This window comes from Pagrus pagrus (genome assembly GCF_965226575.1).
Source record: "Pagrus pagrus genome assembly, chromosome: 1".
NCBI classification, from domain to species: domain Eukaryota; kingdom Metazoa; phylum Chordata; class Actinopteri; order Spariformes; family Sparidae; genus Pagrus; species Pagrus pagrus.
In genome coordinates, this window is record NC_140185.1 from 23395159 (window position 1) to 23412816 (window position 17658).

At 39.0% G+C, this 17658-nt stretch overlaps 1 protein-coding gene across 3 annotated transcripts in view; it reads left to right on the forward strand.

The window, feature by feature from the left end:
* Nucleotides 1–15986, forward strand: part of cpne7 (copine VII) — a 43351-nt gene extending 27365 nt beyond the window's left edge. For all 3 annotated transcript variants that reach the window (XM_084362236.1, XM_084362235.1, XM_084362237.1), the window contains exons 13-17: nt 3058–3112; nt 7338–7389; nt 7607–7740; nt 8746–8982; nt 10616–15986. In XM_084362236.1, coding sequence (XP_084218362.1) covers nt 3058–3112; nt 7338–7389; nt 7607–7740; nt 8746–8982; nt 10616–10768 — 631 coding nt within the window. In that variant the 3' untranslated portion in view covers nt 10769–15986. The remainder of the gene's footprint in view (nt 1–3057; nt 3113–7337; nt 7390–7606; nt 7741–8745; nt 8983–10615) is intronic.
* Nucleotides 15987–17658: the final 1672 nt, after the last annotated feature.

The following is a 17658-nucleotide window of genomic DNA, read 5'->3' on the forward strand; positions in this document are numbered from 1 at the left end:
TTGTGGGTGTTCAACCTTTATTCGGTGAATTGGAGTGATTTTTATGACAACTGATAAAAAGAGTCAGCATGTCGATGTTGAAGTTGCATTTTCGTGCAGAGACATCTTTTCATGCCATTGTCTGAGTTGTAGAGCCAGAAATCTATGAATTTCTTTGGAATATTGTTACCGGAGTGTGTTTATATCGGGGTACCGTACAGCCCATTAGCCAAGGCATGTGGAGAGGAAGCATTACAGAGAATAGACGTTGGACTCATTCACATGCTCCTCTTTTTTTCCCCCCCTTGGAAGAGGGGATAATGATGGTAACCAAATATGCACTCAGAATGGGCTGTGTACCATATTCAGTGATGTCTTTTTAACTGAGCTCAAATTCTCCAAAGCCTGCAGGCTGTTGCTGTTACCATTTGCAGCCACTGTAAATATAATACTGCTTGGTTATAGTAAAAGACACATTAGTCTTTTTTTTCCTCCAAGTTGAGGAGGAGGAGGGTAGAAAAAATGATATATATATATTTTGCTATCTGTCTCGGTTCTGGTGTATTTTTCTCGTACAACAACATGAATAACGATACTACTAATTACTGTAGTAGAACAACTGAAACTTGCCAAAGTAAGTTTACAGTTCAAAGTCTTTTGCTCACTCAGAGTGTGTTAAAAATCATCACTCTGCCAGTGTTTTTACAAGTCCACACCCATCAGAGTTAATTAAACACTTCTGATAGCTCTGAAAAGCTGCCTCAAAGCCATATTAGCTCTGTGAGCGGACAAACAACTCTCCAATCAACACTTGTCAACACAGCAAATAAATCAACACTTAAAATAACACAGTCAACTTTCCCGTGCACAATTTAGAGCACACACACCACATGTCCACAGTTAAACTGATCATTTCAAATATTTGTGCCCCAAACAAAGATTCTGTCGAGCTGCAGATGTGATTTGTGATTGTGCGAGGCTGGACAGATTGGGGTTGTTTTGTCAGTCATCTTATAAGGGAGGCAGGCATTGACAGAAGCTGTCCGAAGGCAAACAGACACTGATGTAACGTGATGTGTGCTTGTCCTCAATGATGCAAAATCACAAAAGTGTTACCTGTTTAATGTGAATTTAGTATACAGGATGTCCAGACCAAACACCAAAGCAATCTTATTTGACGACCTGGGAATGAGGCCCAACAACCAACTCTCTCTCCAGAATCACCAAGAATTTGTTACAACGCTTCCATAAAGGGAAAGAAAAAGAGACAATACACTGCACACTCAATGATGAAACTAAATAGCATCTTTTGTTCGACTCTCCCTGCATGGTCAAAGCTCTTGTCTTTCATAAAACACAGACCTAAAATAGGGATGAAAAGAGATGACTATCAGAGCAAAGATAGCTGCTGAAAGTAAAACAAAAAGCTTTGTTTTGTTACGTGCATTAAAGGGTAACGGCACCAATTTTACATATTAAAGCGTGTTCACAGGTCTTGGGGAGTATTGCTACATATGTGAAAAAAGTAGTTTCAAGCCTTTTGTGGCTCCAGAGGAAGCTGCATGTAATCTGATAAATTGACTCCAGCGATGTCACTCAGTGGCTCAGTTGCATTGTGGGTAATGTAGGCACCATGTTTTGAAAAGGAAGAATGCATGGCATTAAAAATTGATATCTCTGGTTCTGCTGTATTGATTTTGATCATTTGTTTGTAAACTATACATAATGAGTCCAACGGCGGTTTAGGAGTGCAATCTCAGACCAGTGGAATGTTCCAGACCTGCTGCCTACATTACCCACAATACAACTTAGCCTCTAAGTGACTTCCCTTGAGGTCATTTATCAGATTACATTCAGCTTCCTCTGGAGCCACAAAAGGCTTTATATTTATACCTGGAATCATACTTTAATGTGTAGAATTGATGGAGTTTATTGGCTTTTTGTAGAGCATTTTATTTTTGGATTGCACTTCATGATTGATTGAGTCCTAGAGGAATATGTTCTATACTGTAGCTGTAGATGGCTGGTGAAGGCATCCAGGAGGGACTCATTCCCATTCTGATTATGTCCATGAAACACTGCAGACCAAATCCCCTTATATTGTCAGCCAAAAACTCTGGTCTGTTTAGGCCCCATTGAGATTTCTTTACTGCCCACATTCTTTCTAGTTGAGGGAAATTGTGTTTGGGCTTTCAACAACCCAGCTGAGAGACCAGCAATAGTCACCCTTCAACTAGACTATCTTCATCTGGACTAGGCTGCAAGTGTGTAGCCTGCCTTTCAAATAGCCAGACTCCTGCAAAAAATTTTTTGTTTGTTCATCATACCCCTTCAGGCCCGAGCCCCTCTATACACCTTTAGTTTTGCCATTTTATTTCACTGGGGACTCATTTGTTCATTATTATATTTGGCATTCACTGGAATTGTTTTTTGTTTATATTTTTATGTGTGTTGGGGCTCTTTTGTAAGCATTTTACTGCTAGTACCACCACACAACTACTGTATATTATTGAACCATTAATAGCCAAGTGTTGAACCTCGCTGTCCAGTGTATCTACACATGCAGTGTTTCCTTTGTATACCTAAAACATCACATTTGCTGTTGTTGACAGCTGTGAAGATGTGGGCTCAGGTCTTTTACCGTTTACTGTAACGCTGTCTCTACAAACACGTCTGTCTTGCTCATAATTGAGATGCACAAATAAAACAGCCTTGGTCTTTGTCATTCATACAAAGCTGTGCAGCCTGGCCCTTGAGAGGGAGCACACAATCCAGCATAGCAGAGTCTCTTACAGTAAGATCTGCTCATCTAACCGTTGCCCTGAAAAATAGAGAGGATAAAGACTGTTGGAAGTTCTTTGAACAGGTGCAAAACACTGGCTGCAGGGGCCGTGGGATGGATTTCAAATTGTAATTCAAGCTTTTAACATTTATGAAATGCAAACAAGAAAGGGTTTTGCCCTTGGAAACGAGAACAGATGGATAAGCCATCAACATTTTGAGATCGCTGTCACATGCTACATCCCAGATTAAAATGACGTAACTCTACATGACTGATTAATTTGCTTATCGTTTCAGCGACAAAAGATTTTCAGCGCTGGGGTTTGGTGCCAGAATTCCTCCAAATTACGAGGTGAGTATCTCCGTTCATATCTCCGCTCTGCTTGAACAATATTATGCACACTGTATATTCATGTGCTCTTATCAGATCCTGGTATTTTACACCACTCGGGACTTTACAGTGAGCAAGTTGATTTCAGTTACCTATTATACGGCACACGTAGTCATTCTGTCAAAATTTCATATTTAAAACTAATCACCGAGTTTATTTTTATTCATGAGCCCCTTGTCTTGAAATATCAACTTGTCTGGAGAAAATAACATGCTCTGATGACATAAAATCCCCTGTAGAGTAGATGCTAGATTTACATAAGAATTCCTGAGTTTCAGAGCATTTGTTTAAGCAAAACCAGAAGCCTTCAGTGATTCTGAATAGAGCCCTGGGGGGACGTCTGACATGTGAGGAGTCACACTGCGCACACACAAACACACATGCACAGCTGAATCACTATGATGTTTGATAATTAATCAAACCAGAACTGTCTATGTTTAATGTAAAAATTGTTCTGATGTGAAATACTGATAATCATCATGCCAATCAGACTCAGTAAATACAAACTATTAATATCTGTACTTACCGTGACAGTGACTGCCTCGCAGGAGTCACATTTATTTTACTGCCTGCTGTTGCCACATTGTGCTTGGTGGTGCATAAGAATGCTAATTAAGTCATTAGACTAATCATGAATTGCATCTATGAACTCACAGTGCTCAAGTTTCATGGACCTGGCCTCTTTCTCAGGATGTGCTGTTATGCACTCTTGTGTCCTTAATTATGTGTTATCCATACTGAGTGTGATTACAAAACGAATATAGATTAAGTTCCAAGATGTTCATTGACCAGCTAAGGATGCCATCAGATGAGAAGCCTCACATTGCATTGCGCTGAATATGGTGTATTGTTTTTTGTTGATGTAAAGCCTCTGAATACTTTGTTTCAAATTTTAATTATTTCCCTTCAACCTTCATGACTACTTTTGCACCAGTCAAAGCTAAAAATTCAAGAAAACCCTCGGTATTATTCGTTAAAAGTTCAGGGATGCTTTAACTTCTAATTTTGTTTGGTTTGGTTAAAACCGACTCTGGTGCATTCGCCTGTTTAGTGCAGTTTGTCTGTTGCTGGTGTGAAAGCTGTCAATCAAAATCTGGTGTGAACATAACAATCGCACCAAGACCCTAAACTTTAGACAGTCTCGCTCTGCTTGTTTGCTTCCAAGTGGACTGATGTGGTTGTTGGTCGTCTGCAAGCAAATTAGAATATTAAGTTATATAAATATTTATGCAATGCCTTTGGTAAACATGCATGTGTGTCAGAATGTGAGTTTAGGGATTTTCCTTGATCAATCTAACAGTCAAAAGCAGTTCATTAAGTCCATGTGTGACATCCCTCAGAACCCAACACCCAGTTATTAAGTTATTTCTTTGTGAACTCTGCGTGACACCAGAGAACTTAATAACACATAGGAAGCATTAAAGTGCAACATGACCTGCTATCAGTGAACTAAATTTGATTTCTCAGGCAGGTCCTGACTACGAAGTGGGACAGTTGCCAAAATTCTCCAATGAATGAGTTTGAATGAGTTTTAAGAAGCCAGTCTGAACACAAACTGGACCAGACCTAAAGCATGTATATTGTTAAGACAGTTTTTATTGCTTATATTCTTAATGGCGATCAATTGATTAATCATTAATCATTAACATCCCTAATTTGTAGTGATCTCTCCTAAAATATTTTGTTACAGAGGTGGTGGCTTTGCCTAGAGGCATATTTTCAGCAGCAGAGACACTACTGAATGATCAGAGAAACTTCATAAGAATATCCTGGGAATACTAGTTCCCAGTGAGTCTCTATGATCCTCTTTGAGAGTATATAGGATACAATAAAGTATTACATTGAGTATTCATGGTATATAGTTTAGAGAATATTATAGACCCATGATATAATACCCAATGCTGGGACTGAGAGAAAAAGGTTCAATTCAAATCCCGTCTGGTAGTTCAGCACCATGGACAAGGTCATGGATTCATCAATACACAGCAAAGATAAGCTAAAAATATTTCAGAGCCATGTTCGGGGCCATAGATTCTAATTTACACAAACAGAAAACAAACCCAGTCAGATGAAAGATCAGCTAGTCCGACAAATTAGACATATTTTGAAACAAAACCAAGAACTACAAACCAAAACTGGCTTCAGACCTTAGCCGAAAGTTTTGTTTTTACCCCTTTGCTCCTTGCAAGAAGATGAATGAGACAATATGTTCTCAGGGCCTTTAAAACCTTTAATTTAAGGAGGTTTGTTTTGCACTGGTGTTCACCCCAAAAAATATTTTTTATGCACTTGGGCAAACAGGGAAAGCTTAAATATAAGGCTGTAATATTGAATGACTGACTGTCATACAGTAGCAGAAACAGCAGAGGTGTAACTAATAACATTACCAATACTTGCCATGCCAGTGAACCAGCCTGCATATAAACAAAAGACCTAAATGGAAGACAGCCATTATTAATGTTATTAGTCATGCCTGTCAATTTCCTGCTATGTCATGTCAAAAGGTCTGCTGTGAGACAGGCCTGTTAAATGAGATACAAAACAAGATCCCTAGTGGGCTAATGATAAATCTTAATGGTGGTCTGTGTGACTGATTTGTCTCAGGCTCCTCATATCTATCTTTACAGTGACTGAATTCAGGCTGTTAATCACATTAAAGACAAAAATGACTTTTTAAAAAGTAGCCAGCTGGAGAGGAGTCACTTGTCACTGATCTGGCTGCTTGTGGAAAAAAAACTTGTGGTTTCTTGTGAGAGGAGGTACGAAGAAGAGGATTTCGTTTTTGCCAGTTAAAACAGCTTTGAGTTGAACAAATTCAATCTGACGTTTGGATGGCGAGAATAGACCTGATAAAAGAGGATATTAATACAAGCATAATGTAGTATACAACAACCAGTACATCACATAACTAATTCACCTGAAAATAAAATGAAGCAACTTTTATCCAGTAGTTGAAATTGATTGTCTTCATTTCTAATCCATTTTACACAACATTAGCTTAATTATGCAAAAACTCAATACAGTGAACTCATCATTGCTTTTAGTTCCTGATTTCACTGAACAAAGTATTAGCACATAATTACCCTGCCTTTTATTATTTTACATGCAAAAGTAATGTTTGACAATTTAATCACTACTACAAATACATCTGAAACACTTCATATTAGGAAACATATATTAACCATTATGTAGTTGCTTATTAGCTAGGAGCACATTGGCTCTTTATATATCATTATAGTGCACTTATCAAGCCCATATTCTGCACGATCATTTTTTGAGAGTTGTACCTCAATAACCTCATAATTACTGTTTATTGATAGTATGTAAGGATGTTGTTGTACATGACTTATGATCCTAATATACTTTTGTATGGGCCTTATAAGTTGGTAGTACCACAAGAATAGTCATTCTCCCTTGATAACACTTCATACATATTCTTATTTAACAAAACACAAAGCTACAAGTGTTATAAGTGTCCATATAACTCTAAATCAAGTCTTTCTGACTCAGAATATGTTCCAAATTCTAGGTTCAGGTCTTGTTTTGGTCACCTTTGGTTCCCTTGGTTCTGCTGAGCTCCTGGCCGCTTTATGATCACATGACTGTCACCACCACCAAGCTCTTTTCTAGATTACGCAATACACACTTAGAGTTAAAGTTAGAGTTAGAATATTTTGCAACTAAAGTCGGCCTGTGAAGAAGTACTAGTAATTAGATGAGTCTCCGTGTCCGGCATGATGACTTTTAATGTCCCTGAAAACTTACAGTATGTAGTCTCATTTAGCCTCTTGTTAGCAAATGCCTTTTTAAGAAGTGTTAACGCTTAACTCAGATGTTGCATATTAACTGATGTATTTTATGTTGTAGAACAAAACTAAAATCTATTAAGCTTGTGTTAACCACAGACCTTATTTCAGGCATTTAACCAAAAGCCCATTCAAAAAACCCCATTGCCTGTGAGACGAGGGAACTGGAAGTACAAGAACATATTTCCAGGTTTTGTGAATAATTCCTGCAGCACTCTATGGATGTCAAAAGTAACTTCTTCACATAATTTACAGCAATACTAGAAGAACGTCCAGGTACCAGAGCGGGAGCCATTTCCGATTCACTAGGGAAATAATTGCAGAGCACATTGCCATTCACTCTAGCAGTGTTTAACAATTTTCTCCTTCTCCATCCACAGGTGTCTCACGACTTTGCCATTAATTTCAACCCAGAGGATGATGAATGTGAAGGTATGGACAGGCCTGTGCACCAGCTACCCTGAAAAGTGCATCTCTATGTTGATGATACTAAAATTAACATGTGTGGATTTAACTTTAACTTGTGCAAGGCAGAAATTCTTTGCTAGACTGCAGTGAATAATTTGTCTGATTGTACCTTTAGGTTTACAGACACTTAAGTGTAGATAACGATACTGATGTTTCGTGCTACTGTGCTCCCTTTGTTCAGAGATCCAAGGAGTGGTTGAAGCATACCAGAACTGCCTTCCGAAGATCCAGTTGTATGGCCCAACCAATGTCTCTCCCATCATTAACAGAATAGCCAAGCTGGCAGCAGGCGACGGCAACATTAAAGATGCTTCTGTGAGTGTCCCTTTATACTCCATTAAAAAAAATGTGTGGATGTAATACTGGGTTTGTTGTTGTGCATCCCACTGAGTTCCCAGAGTGAGCAGCCTCTGGTTCACCTCACTGTTTATGGTAATGATGCCCTACAGCGCAAAAAGCCCATTGTCGAACACATGAGTATTCTTTAAATTATGGATTGAAACCATACAGTGCTGTATTAGTGGTGTATTTTTTGGACAAATTTCAATATCAAGACCTTTTTTGGCTAGAAATTAACACATGAGCTACGGTTAAAATATGAATAATAAGTTACTGTGCTGCTTATCTTTCCTTCACATCGCTTTGGGAGTAAAAACACTCGTCTTTCATCTATTTACTATCTTAAATTACCCACCGGCTACATGGACATCGTGTTGTGAACCATTAAACTCCTGTAATCGCTGACCTTCATGTAATTATTATCTCCACAATGTCAGCCCTTATTTGATCAGTAAATGAGCTGCAGTAAACAATTAGGCTTTCAGGGCATGCAATAGAAACGCACAACTCACAACATTCAGTAAAACATTTAATAGTCTTGCTACCAATAAACTAACCACTTCTCATGGGAACCATCAGAAATGCTTAAGTATATTGTGCCATGTTAATATTCTTGTACTGTACTATTCATATTATCCCGTTCAGCAGACACATGAAAGTAATTTCACACATATGCTCTTGCACACACATAAACTCTCTCTGCTGCTTTTTTTTATTTAGCTGCTCCGTCTTTTGTTTTTAATACACACTTTATCTTTATCTGCTCTTGTTCTCTATGTCACACTTTAACAAAGTGGCAGACACACATAAACTTATCTTCTCAGTGGAGGCTGTAAAATTATTCAACACAGCATGAAAAGACTAATCAGACATAAATACCCACTGAGAGGTGTCCTTGCTTACAACTGCACGTTGCCAATGTTAAAATGGGTCAACAAAAAAATGGATTGATTCACACTGAAAGCTCTAATGTTCTTCCAGAGATACCACATCCTGCTCATCCTCACGGATGGCGTGGTGACAGACATGGCAGACACACGTGAAGCCATTGTACGAGCCTCCTACCAGCCTCTCTCCATAATCATTGTCGGCGTGGGCAATGCAGACTTCACAGACATGCAGATTTTGGACGGAGATGATGGAGTCCTACGATCACCGAAGGGTGAACCCGTCCTCAGGGACATCGTGCAGTTCGTGCCCTTCAGAGACTTCAAAACGGTCAGTTCATTTCTCTCTCTTTAAATCTTGACTCTCAGTTTTCTCTCCAACCCCACTCCTACTGCTGCGCTGGTGATGCTCATGGACATTAAATTTTTTTATATAACGTCCCCCTCCTTGTTATTTAAAAGAGCAGGAGGCTCTTGCTGGCTTTGCCAGTGCTACAGATGGGCATCATGAACTGGAGGAGCTCCAGAAAATCTCTTCAAAACAAGAATGTATTCTAAATGTAGCTACATGCAATCAGCAACATTTCAGCTGCACAAATATACTGCCTAGATGTCTCATATTCTAAACAGAAACATTTCCCAAATGTTTTGTCACATTATTGTATACTTTATATGTATGTATGGATGACAGATGGCACATTAAAGGCAAACTTAATTAAATACATGAGTGCAGATACCTTACAAATGCTGATGCTTCCATACTGGTAACAAGGTGATGAGAGGTGAGGAGCTAGTATCAAAATGATTTGAATATTCTTGAGTAATCTCCATCAATTGTACACATTAAAGTGTGTTAACAGGTCTTTGGGAGTACGACTGCACATGTAGCAATACTCCCCAAGACCTGTGAACACACTTTAATGTGTAAATTTGGTCGAGTTACCGTTTAATGCACAAAATTAAACACTACTACTTTCAGCAGCTATCTTTGTTCCGATAGACATCTTTTTCTTTCATTTCTTTTTTTCTTTCTTTTTTTTTTTTTTTGTATTTTATGTCTGTCTTTTATGAAAGACAAGAGCTTTGACCATACAGGGAGAGTAGAACTAAATATGCTGTTTAGTTTCATTATTGAGTGTGTAGTGTATTGTCTCTTTTCTTTTCCTTTATGGAAGTGTTGTAACAAATTCTTGGTGATCTTGGAGAGAGAGTTGATTGTTGAGTCTCATTCCCAGGTTGTCAAATAAGATTGCTTTGGTGTTCGGTCTGAACAGAACGGTACTGGTCATCCCTCCAGCAGAGTTACAGATATGCTGAGAATCTGTGCAAGGAGCATTGAAGCGCTTCTTCTTGGCTTGACCAAACACTCAAGAGACTTTAAACTGGGTTTTCCTTTAATTGTTGACCCATCTGCGTAGTTAAACTGATTATTTATTTTAGGAAATGGGATTATGAGTATCTCACTCCCCTTCTCCGCTAAGTAATGTGTCCCAACGTGGCACATAAATTCTAAGTAATCTTGACATTTATTGCACCGGCCTGCACATTTGAATTAAATGATGCCCTTATGTAATGAGTTAAATGCCTCTGAAAATACATTTTAAAATATGCTGTAACAGCAAACTTTATTAACACGCTAGTCTAACAAAGAAAAATCTCTCTAAAAAAATAAATAAATAAACTGCACTGTTTGAAACGCTGCATATCTTACTATTCATTTTCATGGAGCTCTTGGGATCAAGAGACTTTTTCCAGCATCGTGAGCAGAATAGCTTAAAATAATGTCTGACACTGACATATCTCTTTTAATTTGTCTGAAACAAAGAAAGAAGTTCTCACACCACCCACAGTCCCCTGATCAGGAAAAACACTTAAAAGCTCCACTGGAAAATGTTGTGTATCTCAGATTAAAACAATCTTTAACAGTCGTTTTGACACCTCCAGCTGTGCTCTCTCTTTTGCAGGCTTCCCCTGCAGCGCTGGCCAAATGTGTTCTGGCGGAGGTGCCCAAGCAAGTTGTTGAGTACTACAGCCATAAGGCCATCTCCCCTATGTGTCCTGTGAGGGAATCACTGACCCCAATCCTTAGCCCGGTCGCCACCACCCCAGCAGAATAACCACCCACCTGTCTCCTGGGACCGAGCTTTGACCGCAGCACCAGTCCGGCAAACTGAGAGAGAGAGGAAGGACGCATGCCTTGTGATTTTGGACAAAGGACTGAAGAGAAAATCTTTCTAAATGTGATGTTACCCATTTATTTCCCTTCCCCACTGCTATCAAAGTGTTTACACAAGAATGGTGCGACAGAGACTGTGGGTTTTTTTTGTTTATCCGCTCAGTGTGGATACAGCATTTCTCCCTGGGTGTGCAAATTGACCATCCAGCTGTTTCAGCATCATGAGTCCAGGCGGATTGTTTTTTTCTCCATAGTTTTTATGCATGAAGGCCAATCCCTCAGCGCTGATCTCATCGATCGGATGCGCGCTTATTATTCCTCACTGAACATGAAATTCAGCACCTATTATGTTAATGTTTTCCTCGTCAGATAATTTTAAAAGATGTACTGCTCAGTATGTTGCAATCAAAATTAGATTGCTCGACTTGAACAAAATGAAATTCAGATATAACAGATGAATAACAAGAAGAAGAGACGCTGAATTCAGACCTTCCATCACGTACTTAAATCCTCCTGGCTGCAGGATTGGCTTTATTTTGGATTATTAATTCCAGACATTGGAAAAGATTAGTGGAAAATCACTAATGCTGAATTTTCTAGCACAATATAAATTAACTATTATGATCTTTTTGCTAAAATTTAAAAGTGCACCAGCATGAATTATGAATGACACCAGCTCTACCTAGCAAATGCAAAAGCAAACAATGCTGAGTATGTTTGGCAGTTGGCAGGTACAGGTTGCCGGGTTAGTGTATTCTGTCTAAAATGATTAGCTAAATAACAATAATTAGCTGAACCTTCAGTAATGAGGCCCTCTTAAAACCAGGTGAGAAAACGGCAGCAATGGAAAAATGTTTGTTACATCTGATGTGTCACCGCTTCAGACCTGTTCACCTCGTCCATCTGTGCAGCTGCAAGTGACTTAACTTCTGCGATATCTGCTACAGCTCGAGCTCTTTTTGTGCTTTTTCAGTTACATCAGTCAGACAAAGCGAGACAGAAAATACAGTGAGGCCATCAGGTTGAAGGAGGAGACGAGTTTGGGTTGCTGCGCAGCAACAAAATGTTGCACAGAGCTGCCTTCTCTGAGGTTAGCCGTGATCAAAACCCAAATAACATTTTTCTCCAAGAGAAGATGAATGATTGCACCGTATTATTTAGTCTTTTGTGAGCTGGCAGCAGTATAAGGTGTGAAAATTACGCTTCACGTAAGGTGCATCCTTTCCCCCTGAATTGTTTGTTATTGTTGTCATCCCTGAACCAGTTGTCGAGCAGGTAGCATCCTTCATGTTTCTGCAGTGTGTTTATTTATTTTTCCTTTCTCCTGCTTTTTATATGCAATATAATTCCACTCAATGTTTCATGAGTAATTTAACTCTTGAGCACACAGATGAAAGCACAAAGCCAATCACAGCTGTGAAACACACGGTAATGTTCATAAAACCAGCACCGGAATGATTAAATTCAAACTGGAATTAGATTCAATCAGAATATTAAAACACTAAAATTCACCAAATTTCCTTTGACTATTAAAAAGTTTCTCACCATAAAATTAGTTTGAGTAGTTGGCTTAATACCTGAACAAACTGTTCTGTGAATCTTTTCATTTCAAATCACCCTTGCCTGAAGGATCACCGTTTACTTAAAAGGCTGTGTTGGATTTTTCTGCTGTTCTATTGAGCTTTGATATGTTAAAAAAAAGAAAAAAAAAAGCTTTAACCTTCACTTTCTCGCACATCGGCAGGTTCTGTGTCAGATTGTCGTCATAGCTTTCACAGCAAAGCCAGAAAAAGGCGTGCCACGTGTTGGCCTCACTATTTTCCCAAAGAAAAAAAGTGTTGATGCGACAGAGGTGGAGGCACGACTGCTAACTGAAACAGACTCTTCTAGGCAAATAAAAAAGTAACTGTTTGAATTTCTGATTTTTTTAAATTTTTATTATTGTAAATACTCTACCAAACGCAAAAAAGGAGAGATGATGTGTTCAAGTCACATGTAATTACATTTTCAAAAAGAAAATTGTCAAAGAACTACAACGTAGATCTTTCTGATCCAATGTAAGCTTCATATTCCCAAACGGTGTAAAACTAAATAAATAAAGCTCTAATATTTTTGCCCATAGCAGCAACATGAATACTCCACAGTTTTAAAACCGCATTGTTAACGATACATTTTAAACACTAATGTCTTTTGGTTCGGCCTGATTGTTAATTAATTGTGGCCTCTTCTAATAACGACTCTATACTTTGTATATTTGCTAAGCGGTTTTGTGTTTATCTTATATGGTGTATTTGTGCTCTGAGAGACTCTGAATGGTGACTAATTCACTTGGCTGACAAACAAGCTGTCCTTGCCATTAAATGCAATGGAAGGATATCTAGTCTTTGCAGATATTCTAACATACGCACATCCACCCGCAGGCTACAAATATGAATCTGACTTTGATTTGTCCTCTAGAGCTTCACCAGCCCTCCCCAGATACACACTATTGACTTCTCATGAATGCACCTAAACACAGTTTGCTCTGCTGTTGGCTGCTCCCTGAACTCCTTTGAAGACCACAACTATTGAGGATTCTTCACTCACTATGGATCACGGGATGAGGCCTATTGATTCAGCAGGCCTAGATTTGGAGCCATACTGAGTTCCTTGAATGTAAATGATCCTTGAGAGTCTCACAACTGAAGCCCAGCTCAATGTGACTGCTCTACAGCAGGGAGGGAATAGAGTGCTGCAGAGATGACGTATATTTGTAGGCTAAGTTAGTATCGTCCTGGTTCCCTCAACAAAAAGGCGATGGGATTTTCCATTGAATTTTGGATTATTGCCAAAAATATGCTCTGTGGCAAACGCAAGTTTACACTAGGCTTTAAACGAATGACATCACTGTCACATGACTTCGACGTTACTCCCCCTAAGCTTCTTACTACACTACTGAGTTAGAATAGTCTGCAACTAAAGTCAGACTGTAAAGACGACTAGTGAGTCTCTGTGTTTGGTGTGATGATGTTTAATGTCCCCAACAACTTCTGTAGTCTCATTTAGTCACTTGTCAGCAACCACTGGTTTTAAGACACATAAATGCTTTAGAATTCAATTGTGGGGTATTTAAAGCAAAATTATGTAGAAATTGGCATTTTGTGCGATTTGGCGCCCCCCACAACTTCTGAGTGCAACACCACTGTCGTAAATACAAATCCCAGGTCTGTAACAATTAGTCAGACATAATGTAGCTGCTAACTACAAACAAACTCATAAAAAGTTACATAATGTCACTTTAATTATATATTTATGTTGTAGAACAAAATGTGGAAATATCTTAAAAAGGTCAAATTATGTTTTTTTTTTGCCTTTCCTTTATTGTGTTATGTCGTGTCCCAAAGAAAACGCTGCTCCTTCACTGCCTAAAATGCCTGGCTTGTAGCCGAGGCTTTACTTCTGTGACTTATGTGCATCACTATGAACAGTTGTTATAAATATATATCTTAATATATTTATTATAAAATGTATATATGACTGTACCGCAGCCATGGTTACCAGCCGTAGCGGTGTTGTTTTCGAATAGCTACCTTGCCCCGATTGGCTACATCCTGCCCGTTGAGTAATGTGCATGTGCAACACTGATCAAAGACTAGAACTACTACTCTACTAGAGCCCCCAAATAAAAGCATGAACCTGAAACTTAATAATATGACTTCTTTAAGCTTGTGTTAACCACCAAACTGTCAAGCGTAAAAATGCTAACTTGTTTCCGGGTTTCAGGACTCATTCCTGCGGCACTCTATGGAGGTCAAAATTAGGAAAATACTCTGCTGCATTTGAACAAACAGCATTTGACGTTACAGGTTATTTATTATTAAACCTTATCGTTTCTGTATGATGAATCATTTGTTTGTATTTACATTCAGTATCTTAATACAAATACAAATGTGAAGCACTTCTGAAAGCCTCTATCTGTGAAACCAGCTTTGTGCTTTCACATGAATCATTATTGGCTACCTATTCAGACTGAATAAGAATATGTGCAGATATCAACCAATATTTCTGCTCCTTGAGGGCAAACCAGCTCACATATTAATATCTTAAAGGGCATCAGGACTTTTTCAAGTGATTCATGCCTCCAGGTACATGGCAATTCACTCTTTGCCCCCCTATTACCCAGATCACATCATTGCTGCTTCGCCTCAGGTTATGAGCTCTACAGGGTCAAATAGTTTTCCATACATACAAATTTTTCACGAGTTAGTATTTTATTAAGTACTTAAGTCATACAGTATAAGTGTTTTCTCTGTTTAAACATCAATACAATGAGCCAAGCCAATGCTCTTCTGGGAATTATAAAATGCATTAGATGACTTATGGAAATGGTTAAACAGTGATGCATGAGTATTTAATGCCTCATCAGATTTGTCCCGAACAAACCTTCAAACCTTTTCTGAAAGTTATTCTATTATTCCTTATCTTTCTCATTAAGTGACACGTTTCATTGCAATCAATCATGTATGAAATGATGAATGTAGTATTGAGTGACGTTTTTAAAGAACATTATTGTGTGTGCAAGAGCTCGCTGAACCCAAGCTGCCGTCATCGCTTTAGACATCTTATTGAAAAAACTACATTCATGTCTTAATGGGAAACCATCATTTGTGCCCCCAGTAGTGCAAACAGCAGTGAGCACACACACTGGAGACAACAAGACCACAGTTCATTTGGCCATCATGCACTGCGGATTAAAAAGAATCCACTGAGCTGCTCATTTCCCCTTATCTATACTCGCACCACTGTGGGACAAAATTAACAAGTCATAGGTCTTACACCACACTGATGTTTATAAAACTTCCCACACAGGCACACTCTCCTCTATCCCCCGTTTATCCAAACAAGGTTTACAGCCCATAACCCTAATATGCAACTGGTGTTAATCCCGGCTGTGTGGGTGAGAAGCAACTCATGTACCATTAGTAAATATTTGATTTCTTCTAAAGGAAGAAAGGGATTTATTGCATGCTTACTTTTATTGTTAAGCTGTGCTGTGCAGTCATTCCTTTGGGTCTTATGATATGCTAATATGCAAGCCTGCATTTGCACAAACCTCTGTTCTTGTAGTTGACGCTCTCTGTCTTGCGGTTAGGTAAATAAATCTCATCATTTAACTGAAACCGTCTCTGTGATTTGATATTATATCCAATGAAGCTTTTAACGATTTTGTCAAAAAAGAAAGATATATAACATCTGTTTGCCTTTGTCATCCAGTTTCCTCTGATCCCACTCGCTCATCTCAGTGATCATCTCACAAAACACTTTCTCACCGCTGCACAGAAGCGAATGAATAGAAATGAGAGCACAGTATTGATGTGCTTGATGAAATGCATGCTATCGTGTACACATTTGCCCTGTGTGGTTGGGCTGCTGATGCCGTGAGTAGTTATTGCATGGAAAGAGGGACCGAGCCTACTCTTTAATTCCATCAGACAGCTCCTTTCATACAACTGCTATTGTTGAGAGCACTGAATAACGGTTGTTTCCATGGTGACACCTACTTGTGGGGAGACGTAGACCTTCATTTTTGTCAGATTCAGGGACAAAGATGCAGGATGTGCCGAGGGCTCTGGGAGGAGGCCATCGTCACAGTGTTATGAAAAAAAAGGAGGGTTTGATTGTGATGGCTGCTGTCCTTCGCGAGGCCTCTGAATGTCCAGCAGAGCTGTGAGCCTCAGATGAGCCGTGTTCAGTGAAGACAGCTCCTCTCTTTCACTCTCTCTTATAACCCTTTTTTCTGCCTGGCAGTCTGATTTATGGCCACAATTTAGGACCACTCACCACCGCTTAACATTCACAGGCAATAAAATCAACGGCGGGCTTGCACCCTGGGACAAGGTGCTGTTGTTTAGTGGAATCAGCTCATTGGCTCCATGTTATCAAATTACCTTTAATGCCTTTAAACTCAGCTGGGCTTCCCTAACACTGCTATGGCCGGGAGGTCTAGCTGGAGGCAGAAAAACCAGGAAGGACAGAAGAGAAATTGGTTTTATTCTCAGTGGCTGGTTGCCGAACGTCTGCCTCTAATGAGGAAATGACTAATAAGAGATGGAGAATGGGAAATCTCAGTAGTAATTAGCTGTCTCCTCCTTCCCCCGAGGGAACAGAACACACCTTTGAAATGCTTCCAGTAACCTCCTCTGATGTTGTCTCTCACATGCTTTCTATCATTCATGTATATATATATATATATATATATATATATATATATATATATATATAAATATATATATATTTATATATATATATATATATGCACATCCACACAAACACACTTTGAAGAATGAGTTGAGAATACATCGCGAATAAATAATGACGCTTTTGTGACAAGCACCTTGGCAGGGAAGCGCTGTGTGTAACATGTAACATGCATGACAAAGAGGAAGCGTACTTTTCAGTCATACATTGCCAATAAAATGCTCTATTATGTTCAAATGATGCATTGTTCCATCCTTGGTCGAGCGAGTGTGTTGAATCATGTCAATAGATGAGTCATTCACACACTGAGGAAGGAGAGAAGACACGGCTCCGCAGAAAGGACTGTAGTTGGGATTTTTACTTGAGTTAAATTGACCCTCTGGGAGACGTTAGCACCATCAGGCCATGTCACATCATAGTCTTGCATTCTGTCTCACTTACTATCTCACTCCATCACATTCTGTCTCTTCTCTCTCACACAGACATTTCAATTTTCACATTCATTTGAGATTCAAGTTAGTCATTGTCACTGCTTATGAGAAGACAAAAAAGCTCCTCACTATCAGCATTCAATTTGAGTTTTTTCCCATGGCG